The 10,334-nt window shown below is 39.9% G+C and overlaps 1 protein-coding gene across 1 annotated transcript; it reads right to left on the bottom strand.

Moving 5' to 3' along the window:
- Window positions 1-235: 235 nt before the first annotated feature.
- Window positions 236-9,623, bottom strand: SLC24A5 (solute carrier family 24 member 5). The gene is made up of 9 exons (XM_068410130.1): window positions 9,509-9,623; window positions 9,042-9,221; window positions 7,558-7,641; window positions 7,365-7,468; window positions 6,943-7,043; window positions 5,868-6,148; window positions 4,254-4,460; window positions 1,208-1,309; window positions 236-649 (listed from the first exon to the last, which is right to left on the bottom strand). Exons 1-9 carry the CDS (start codon window positions 9,621-9,623, stop codon window positions 327-329), a joined length of 1,497 nt encoding a protein of 498 aa, XP_068266231.1. The 3' UTR covers window positions 236-326.
- Between the last annotated feature and the right edge of the window lie 711 nt (window positions 9,624-10,334).

Raw genomic sequence — 10,334 nt, 5'->3', positions numbered from 1 at the left:
TAGTGGAATTTGTTTAGTGTTTTCTGATTTTTATTTTTTCCCCCAATGTGTATCAACATTGTAATGTAAAAACTAGATGTCTTTTTTTCAGAATTTTGGTTTTATATGTGCGTTGTAGTCATACTGTAATTCTTGACTCTAAAAGAAAGGGCTCCACTTAGGCTGTGATGTTTTCGTTCTACTTAAAGTTACTTTAATGACATGGCTTAGTTCTGTAAATAAGATTTAGAGCCCTATGGGAGTTTTGAATTTTTTTTTTATTTTGAGTAATGAAGAAACTGATCTTTCTCTCTTGCTTTTTTTTTCATCAGTATAACTGATTAAAACTAGTTACCACAGACCCTTGTAGGATTGTTCCCTATGATGCCAAGTTCATATAAAATTGATAATATAGTAAATACTGAGTACAGTACAAGACAAATTGCTCCCAATTTTTTATCTATTTTCCAGCCATTCAGGTGAACTGCCATAAAAATAAAAACAACAGCACAGATAAGAGAAATGGCTGTGTATGTCAAACCACTGCTGTTCACTTCTATGGGTCCTGATGTATTTATGAAGGCAGTTTTTATAAACCAGGGTATTCCCAAACAGAGCATATCGAATACGTTGGATCCTACAATGTTAGACATAGCCATATCTCCATTTCCTGTAAAAGAAGAAATACAAACAAGCCTGCTTAATTGTATTGTATGAAATTGCCAAACTGTTTTGGAGGAACAGACTGTCAGCCCTCAGTTTCTCACAGAGCAGCCTTTTCAGACTTTTTGTTGAAAGAACAATAGTCATGATTCTATAGAACATGGTTTTGGGTACCACAAGCATAAAAAGACCCCTCTCCCTAAATCACCAGCATCTGCACAGCTGCACTTAAAATAAGCTAGACAGGCTATTAGAAAATGCAGTCATGTTTAAAATACCAAGACCTACAGTTGTGTTTTGCAGTAAAACTGTAACACTTGATCAACAACAAATCAAACCAATCTAGAATATTTCTCTGAGAAACTCTGAGAGGTTTTTAAATATATGAGCCACAGCTGCTTCAGGTAAGCTATTTATTTATTATTAGTAAACTTAAGCTCTAGAATCTGGAGGAAAAATTTTGAAGTTACTCCTTGAATTTCTGGAAATGTTGACTAGAATTCTTTTTTTCGTAGTACCTTTTAAACATATCCATTGGAATGAACCTGAATACTAAAATCTTTACCTTTTTGAGCCACCAGCACACTTGCAACTGTATCTGGTACACTTGTTCCTGCTGCTAGCAATGTGAGACCCATTACTGACTCTGGAATTCCCATTGTTTCACCTGCAGTTGATAAATAACAGTAGAAAATGCAAGTATGTTCTTAGTTTAAGTTTCATCCAAATAAATTGCTTTGGACTTACTTTGCTGGAGAAAGGATTAGTAATCATACAGTGATTTCAAAAGGAATCTGTCAGGTAACTTGACTAAATATTAAGTGACTAAGCCATGAAGTAGTTAAGAACAACAACAAAGAAATATCCTGTCCTTGTTTGTCAACCAAATAAAAAAGGAATTGTAGTATAGTAGCCATTTTACTTAATAAGTTTCTCAGAGAAAGACCTGAGTGGAATGTCTCCAGTGGTCAAGACAATACCAATTATGAATTTTTTCTTTCAGATACAGTAAAAGTTTAAATATGTAACAATTCACTCCTTTTTTTTTTTCCTCAAGTTCTACAAAATGTAATAGTCTTCTATGTTTTTGAGCATCTCATCATTAGTGCTCAAAAGCCTCGTGAAGCAATAACTCTTACAATCACCCTCTTTAAAGGGGGAGGAAAAAAGCACATGAATTTCCATGGGGAGGAGGGTCGTTAAGATCATTACTACAATACTGCTGACTACATGGCTTTACCATTTCACTCTAATTAGAAAGTTCTTTTGTTGGATTCAGAAGAATCAAAACGCAGAATTTTTCTGACTTGTAAGTGCAAGTAATCCTTTAGAAGTGTTAGTTTCTTTAGGTAAATACTGGTTTAAATTAAGAAAAGTTTTAAATTGTTACTAAAACAGCAGCTTGTTTCCCCCTCTTTTTTTTTCAGCCACCCATGTCCTATAAGCATATTAATTTTCTCACTTAAAATACAGGGATTCAGATCTTCAAAACTGTTTCCGCAGTTGTACCATTCACAAGGATCAATATGCTGAAGTATATATTTGATACCTATATTCAAACTATTAAGTAATTAGCTTTTCTCAGACTTTTTTGTTTACTATAAAGTATCTTAATATTTTTTTGTTGAAATCTGAATTCTTACTTGCAATATTTGGACACAGTTTTCTTAAAATAAGAGGCAGTACTATGTAAGCTAGGTCAGCAATGCTTGCCTAGTACATACCAGCTTACTCTAGATCAGCCCAGTAAGTTTATGTTTGAAACTATTTGTTGGTACAGAGGGACTAACATGATCCTGTTACAAAATTTGTACTGGTATTTATTCTTCCATCACTCCTAATGTAAGAGATTTGTAGGATGAGGGACCAACACGATCAGCTTTTATAAACCATCCAGGCTGGAAAATAATGGTTCATGCCAAGCAAACCAAGGTGAAATATGAATGAACCAGCCTTATGTACCCAACAGTAGTTTCTAGCTCTCATAAATTTATAAGATAGAATCTAAACTCAGGTGAATCTAATTTTTCTTTTTATTAGACAGATTTTTCTTCTATTTAATGTGTAGAGTTTTTTTTTTCTGGCAACTGACCATAAAGAGAGAATGGTATTATTTTTCTAGCCTTTAGTTAATTTTGTGTATCAGTAGCAATATCTTGCTAGAAGTAGTCAATTTTTCTTCGCTAGCAACAGAGGTGTACTAAGTTAGGTTTGTTCTTGACCATCAAAATTTAGTACCTAGCTATGATACCTTTGTGACATTCTGATAGGCTGTTTATGCAATGATAGAATCTTTGAATCACCCTTCATGGAAGAACCCAGACTTGAATATAATGCGTGTGTAATTTTTTAGTGTTTTTAATGTGTCAGTAGAACACACTTGACCTAGAAGTAGTGGGTCAAAGACCCCAATACTGCTTGTGATGACTCTTCAGAGTGGACTAACACTAATACACTGTTGGACTCTCCAGTGTACCTGCTTTTATAGAACAGCAATAACTTTCATTTTAATCCCATGTCAAAGGCTTCTAGCATTCAGACAGTAAACCCGTGCTCTTTAGATACAAGTGGAAAATTATTTGACCAAGGAGTGAACCTGGTGGATGTTACATCCAGCGATCCAGTAGTAATTTCTCAAAGGTTTGCTAAATGTGTAGGTCTGTTTCTGCAATGAACTAAGTTGAAAACAAGTTTAGGATGCTGAACTAGCAGAATACTTGAGTAAGATTAATGAGCTATAATGTAGAAATGGCAAGCTTTGTAACATTTATTTCTTGTTTTAGAGATTTTTCTGCTTGTTCTTAAAATTAAAAACTGGATTTTTCTCAAGCTGACTGGAGAAACAGTGCAATGAGATGACCTTTAATACCTTAAGATACTTTTAAGGTAATATCTTTACACAGAAGTTCATATCCCTTCTGTCACTTAAATGCAATTCTTCTACTGCTTCACTTTGTGATGCAGATTTGTAAGAGGTATACATACACACACCAAGAACATTTAATGAAACACATGACACTATAGTTGAAATAAGATAGTACAAAAATCTGGGAGTTTTTTTGGCAGTTAATTTAATGCCAAATCTCTTACTATAGTGTTCAAGAAAAGTATAGATATAGAAATAATGGATCTTTTACAGAACCCTGAACCTTTAATTCCAGTCTTGGTGGACTCCATGTTTGTCAGACTTCAGCTTGACAAGTTTATTGCTGTGTAACTGTTTCACTTCATGAAGCAGTTTAATGAAACTACCTGTTTTTAAATATAGGCTGGTTTTTGTAGCTATGTAAAGAAATTCTCATTCATGTGATGGTAAGCAGTCTGAAGCAGCTAAACTCTGAAGTGGTTTTCATTAGATGGAAGAAGGTGGCAAACTAAGCAGTCAAACATAAGTTTTTGTTGGTTTTGTTTTCTTTTTTTTTGTTTTTGGGTTTTTTTTGTGGGTTTTTTTGTGTGTTTTTTTTTTTTTTTTTACAGCAGAATGTGTTGCTAAACTGGCTGTTAATTGTGGAAAGGAGAACTCTTCACAGGGAGAAAACTGTTTTTTTTATCGATTCGAGAATCGATGAAATTGGTTAATTCTGTATAACAGCAGCACTTTAGCTACCTACCTGCTATTGTTACCATCCATACAAGAATGTAAGTTATTGCAGAAATCCATGCTGCTGAAATTAAAAATGTCACCATGAACCAGTTCCTCCAAAACTGTCTTCTGCAATCTGGTATAGTCAAATAGAGTAGCGTAATAATAGGAAGGGATAACACCCACAAAATTCTCTTCATATCTGCTTCAGGCATGGTGAAGACACTTGGATGATCTGTTGAAGAAAAATAAACTATTTTAAATTGTAGCATTAAGTTTGAATCCATAGCATACAGTCCTATTACTGGCCTCTGCTTGTGAGAATACTGACAAAAAGGTAAAAAATACTTCCTCAAGTTCTAGATGTAGTGTTACCCAGTACCTACATCACACTGGAAATAACTCTGAAATCAAATGTTTTTTATTACCATGTCTCTAGGAGAGAACTAAGGTGGATGAAAAATGAACTTTTCTATAAAGATTTACACAAAATGTTTAACAATAATAAGTACTAACTGCTGGTTTTTGCCTAAGTGAAGAGGAAACTGATGATCTGTGGCCACATTGTAGATATTCCTTTACTTCTGACATAATGCATATTTTGGGCTATGGACCTGCCATTGTCATAAGAAAACAGCCGGCTAAACATGAGCCAGCAGTGTGCCCAGGTGGCCAAGAAGGCCAATGGCATCCTGGCCTCTATTAGGAATAGTGTAGCCAGCCGGTCTAGGGAAGTGATTGTCCCTCTCTACTCGGCACTGGTGAGGCCGCATCTTGAGTACTGTGTTCAGTTCTGGGCCCCGCACTTCAAGAAAGATGTTGAGGTGTTGGAGCGAGTCCAGAGGAGGGCGACCAAGCTGGTGAAGGGTCTGGAGGGTCTGACCTACGAGGAACGGCTGAGGGAGCTGGGGTTGTTTAGCCTGGAGAAGAGGAGGCTCCGAGGTGACCTTATTGCAGTCTACAACTACCTGAAGGGAGGTTGTAGTGAAGTGGGAGTTGGCCTCTTCTCCCGGGCAACTAGCGATAGGACAAGAGGGCACAGCCTCAAGCTTCGCCAGGGGAGGTTCAGGTTGGACATCAGGAAGAATTTCTTTACAGAAAGGGTCATTAGACATTGGAATGGGCTGCCCAGGGAGGTGGTGGAGTCACCATCTCTGGATGTGTTTAAGAAAAGACTGGACATGGCACTTAGTGCCATGGTCTAGTTGACAGGGTGGTGTCAGGGCAACGGTTGGACTCGATGATCCCTGAGGTCTCTTCCAACCTGGTTGATTCTGTGATTCTGTGAAAACAGTACATATTAGTACAGTACCAGTGTGTCTTTTCAGCCGATACTGCATTTTACAAGCAGTTTTGATGGGAAGTTTCTAATGTGCACAGCAAAGACCGCTGGAAGTCTGCTCTTCTAATGACACAAATGAGCAACTATCCTAGCGTTCCTCTAGCAACTAACTTCATAGAAATACCATCACTCTGATTTTGCTCAATGTTATATTCCAGGGAAGAATAACGATTTACCTAAATATTATACTGGAGTTCTTTTGTGAACAAACTCTTAATAATATCTCAGAATCTACTCTTTATTAGAACTGATGCAGACAGGCATGCGGAGTGCTAGAGACAACTGTAATAATACTTATACCTTCAGAGATTTCATCAAGCCCTTGCAAGCTTGTTGAAAGTTGAGAGTAGTCCAGCTCTTGAAAAATTCCGCTATCTGTTCTTGACTGTTGACGAATTAGAGGTCCGCTCTCTTCCCTCCATCCAACCAGCGGCTGCTGCTCAGCATTCTCTTCCATGGCTTTTGTAAAACATGTACAGCAGGGACTGAACTTTTTCATGAGGTATTGGTTGATTTTAATGTCAAAACATAGTACCAGAATGTAACACCCGTATATCAATAGTAAGGATGCACTTTCATACCTAGAATGAAAAATAGAGTTTTACAAAACATGTAATATAAAGAACCCCAACTCTTTAACTTGTTAGAATGGTTGGCATAAGGAGAGAGAGAGAGAGAAAATTTGCATGAGTAGGAAAAGGAAAACACACAAAAGCATCTATCCGCAGTTGTATGGCTGTTCATGGAAGTTCATGAGTGTCTCTGTGTCTTTCAGCAGTTTGATTAATTCCCCTCCCCTGCAGAATTTTGTTTGTGTACTGTATAGCTGCATGTTTTCCAGGGGATCTTACTGATGAACATCTTCCTGATGTTTGTGAAATGAGTCTTCATGTGATGGTTAAAGAGAGGGATAGTATGTGCTATTTTGAGTTAGAAACTTCAGAGACTTAGTGCTGGACCTGACTGACTTGTTGAGGCAACAGGAGTTTCACTGTTGATGGAAGAGAGTTAAAGCAGACAAATGTTTTTCTTAACAGTGATGCTATTAAAGGAAGGGCTCAAAAGGAGTAAACTATGAAGACTAATTGTTCTGCCAAAACAGTTATGATAGAAATTGTGAAGTCTGTTCAGACAAACCTATGCAGATCAAACTTTATAAATATGCAGGGTTTGAACATTTAGGTAATATTCTTTACAAGCATTGTGACTTTCTGTGTTTTTTTTAAAGCCAACACGATGTTTATTTATGTTAGTGAATGGCAGTTCAGGCTACTTGAAGTTTGGGGTTTGTGTTTTATTTGTTTGTTTGTTTTTCAAAACACTGTCTCGCGCTAATCTCCAGTCAACGTGAATTCAGCACTACTTGTGCTCTTACCAGTAAATTCTGTTGTCAGATATCATCGCAACGACCGCCGCTACACTAATTGTATATGCCAGACAGTCTCTAAACAGCGGCCAACAGGATAGCCTCGAAACCTGCAGATCACAGATTCATTTACTTTTCTTAAACTTGTCTGTAATACTTTCACTAAGTGCTGTAAATGCTGCATCAATATGTTGTTTCTATATTATGTAAAAATTCAAGATTCTTAGGAATGACTTAAGTATGATATTTAACAAGTTAGTGTTTTTAAAAACTTTCATAGCAAGTTATCTTAAAACTGATTACATGCTGGTTTTGCTACTAAATAATAAAGTTGACAGTTGTCATAGTAAGTCTCTCTTGGCTTTTGTTGGCAAATCAGAAAGGATAACCATTTGGCTCTTAGGAGCAGAACTACCAAGGTTGATACATACCACGCTGGAAAACAGCCCACAAGCTGCAGAAATACCAAGAAGATTATAGACTGCTGATCCAAGGATGGTGCTGACACCGATATCTCCCTTTGTCACGAAGACTCCTACAAGGGAAATGACTCTCTGGTACGTTTCAGTTTGGCATGCAAGGAAAAGAATTCTAGATTGAGGAGTCAAAACGTATGTCTCTTACCTAGAAAAGCAGTGACAAGCTCTGGAGCAGAGCTTCCAGCAGCCATAAAAGTTGCTCCAGCAACATCCTGAGAGAGGCCAAGGCCTGAGGATAGAGCAAAAGAATTGCTTAAAAAGAAAGAAATACTTCAGTAGTGTGTACCCATTACTTGCATTAGTATATAATGTTAGAAACTACTACAGTTTAATAGAATGAACTTTGCTTACTTTCATGTAGTTAATGCATTTATTTGAATTGGTAAAATAATATATTGAAAACAGCCTCATTTATTGGGCTAGTTTATTTCTAACTTTATTACAGAAATTAAATACAAGAAAAGTACTGATAATACAAGAGAGTTGGGCATGATCTTAAAATGTAAAACAGACGTATGTATGCGGGCTTTAGCTCTGTTTCATATGGGTAATCATTGTGGGGAAATTCCTTGGACTCTAGTGTGATATTGCTTCATGATGCATGTCAAGTCTATCTATCTTCCAGGGAAATCCATGCTACTGTGTCTTCACATACCAGAAATAACTAGTTGAATTCAAACCAGTGCTGCGATCTTAAAATCAAATTTTCACTTCGTATGGACAGTGTAAGAGCCTATGTCTTGCTTGAATGAAATGAGATTTTTGTTCTGGTAAGTTTACTGTTGCTGAAATGTAACTCACTCTGTGGATCAAGTTCTGCACACTAAGAACAGGGACGTATGGCTAACTATGGAAAAATTCTGACATGCTTATTTATCATAAATAAAAAAATTATCAGCTCTACAGCAATGTTTAAGCTTACATTTTCTGCTAGTGTTCTGGTCTGGAGAATGTTTTCCAGTGTTCAGGGATGAGGTTCCCTGGGGAATTTTTTTAATACTTGGCAATGAAAAGCTGAACTCAGCCAAGACCATTGCTTTAATTCAGTGATCTGCTGAAGCCAGGGGAATTATTATAGGTTGATTAGATTTCATAGAACTGTTGTAACTGGTATTCCTTTCCCTCCTCTGTCATACCTTTAGTACGTAAACAGTAGCTCATCCTGATACTTGTTCACTACTTTGAGAGAAATACAGAAACTTCAGCAAGGTACTTAATTCCCATGTTTCAATATAGGGAGAGTTTTGGTTTCTTGGTTTGGTTCCCCCACGCCGCCTTTTTTTTTTTTTTTTACTTTTACTAGTAACCTGGACTTATGCTGCTCACGCAAAGTTATATTGTCAGTTTAGTTAATACTGAAGAAGTTTTAAGATTTTCCTCCAGGCACAAGGAAAGCGAACTTTAAATGAATGCCTGTGCAGAGTGTGATCAGAGTATGTTTTTTCAATATAATACTGATACATTGTATCATATTAATTATTGTATTGATAAGTCTTAACTAGGCACGGAGACTCTGAAATTTCTTTAGTTTTGTCTCCCGAGCACTCTCAACTTTGAAGCTTTTTTAAAGAGAATGTTCTACACCAAGCTGCTTAGTTTTACAGGAAAAAGATTAAGATGTTCACTTACATTCACTGATGATCTCTAGAGAAGGCAGGAAGTAATCATCGCACACAATGGACACGGCCAAAATCATGTAAAGTATAATTATGAAATAGATAACAATTCCTCCATCCTTTCTCTCCCGCGGTGTAAAAAATCCTTCAGGAAACTCCGATGAAGAAGGAAGCACACAAGCTGTCCTGTTTTCTGAAAATTGAGCACAAAGGTGTTACACATCCTAATACCTTTCCATTTTTCAGAGTGTAGGAGTTCTGAGGATTAGAACTATAACTGGAGGATGGCTTCGGTGAATTTCTCCTTTCGAAGAGATCTATTTTTCATTTAGGGACGAGGACAGCTGCAGCAACACCGCCAAAGCTGCAGCCTGTCATCCAAACGGTGCACACCTGGGGAGGGGGGGAGGACAGCTGGCGGGAGGTGCGGAGCAGAGCCGGGCAGCCCCGCCGCGGCCCCCCAGTCCCGCCGATCCCTACCTGCGTGCGCGGCCGGGCGCTGGGCCCGCGCTCCCCGCGGCAGCCGGGCCGCCAGCGACAGCAGCAGCAGCAGCAGCACGGCCCGCCCCGCGCGCCGCCGCGCGCCCGCCCGCATCTCGCCGTCGCCGCGCGGCTCTGAGCGCGAGCGGGCGGCGGCCGGCGCTAGGGCCGGGAGGGTCACGTGGGGGCGGCGGCCGTCCCCCCCCCGCCCCCGCCTCGTGGGCACCGGTCGCCCTCCCGCGGCGGGCCCTGCTGCTCCCCCTCAGGGGTGTCCGCGGGGGCCGTCAGCTCTGCGGGCCCCGTCCCCGGGGTCCCGCCAGCCCAGCCGCCGAGCTCAGCTCCGGCGGGCAGCGGGAGGGAGGGGGGTTCCCCTCCCTCAGGCTTGTGGGGGCCGCGGGCAGCACCTCCCGTGGCTGGCCCGTCTCCGAGGAGCCAGGTGGGGTGACGCGCTGCGGCTGCCGCCATCTCCCGCTTCGTGTTTGTGGGGAGAACACAAGGCTTTGGCCATCACGAGTGTGCTTGTGGTGCAAGCTCCTCACCGCGCTCCCCACACGCTGTGCGAGCGTTGGGAGAGGTAGAAGGTGAATTTGATCTTAGTCCTCTCTGTTTTCTGCTGTGACAATTTCTGTTTATTCCCACTGATGTACCAGCGTTCCCGTGCGGGGCTGTGCGAGCACCTGGCTCGACCTTTGCTGGGCCAGGAGATGTTCAGGCCGTTTAGGTGAACGGTTCAGCGAGAGCAAGGCTGAGACCTACCACACAATCCCCCCTCTCAGCCTCAGTTCACTGAACTTCTTTGTCTGGTGACCTTTTCACAATGAAGTCA

This window comes from Nyctibius grandis, chromosome 11, assembly GCF_013368605.1.
Source record: "Nyctibius grandis isolate bNycGra1 chromosome 11, bNycGra1.pri, whole genome shotgun sequence".
NCBI lineage: Eukaryota > Metazoa > Chordata > Aves > Nyctibiiformes > Nyctibiidae > Nyctibius > Nyctibius grandis.
Note: the sequence above shows the minus strand (reverse complement) of the source record. Positions and strands in the feature narration are given on the sequence as shown.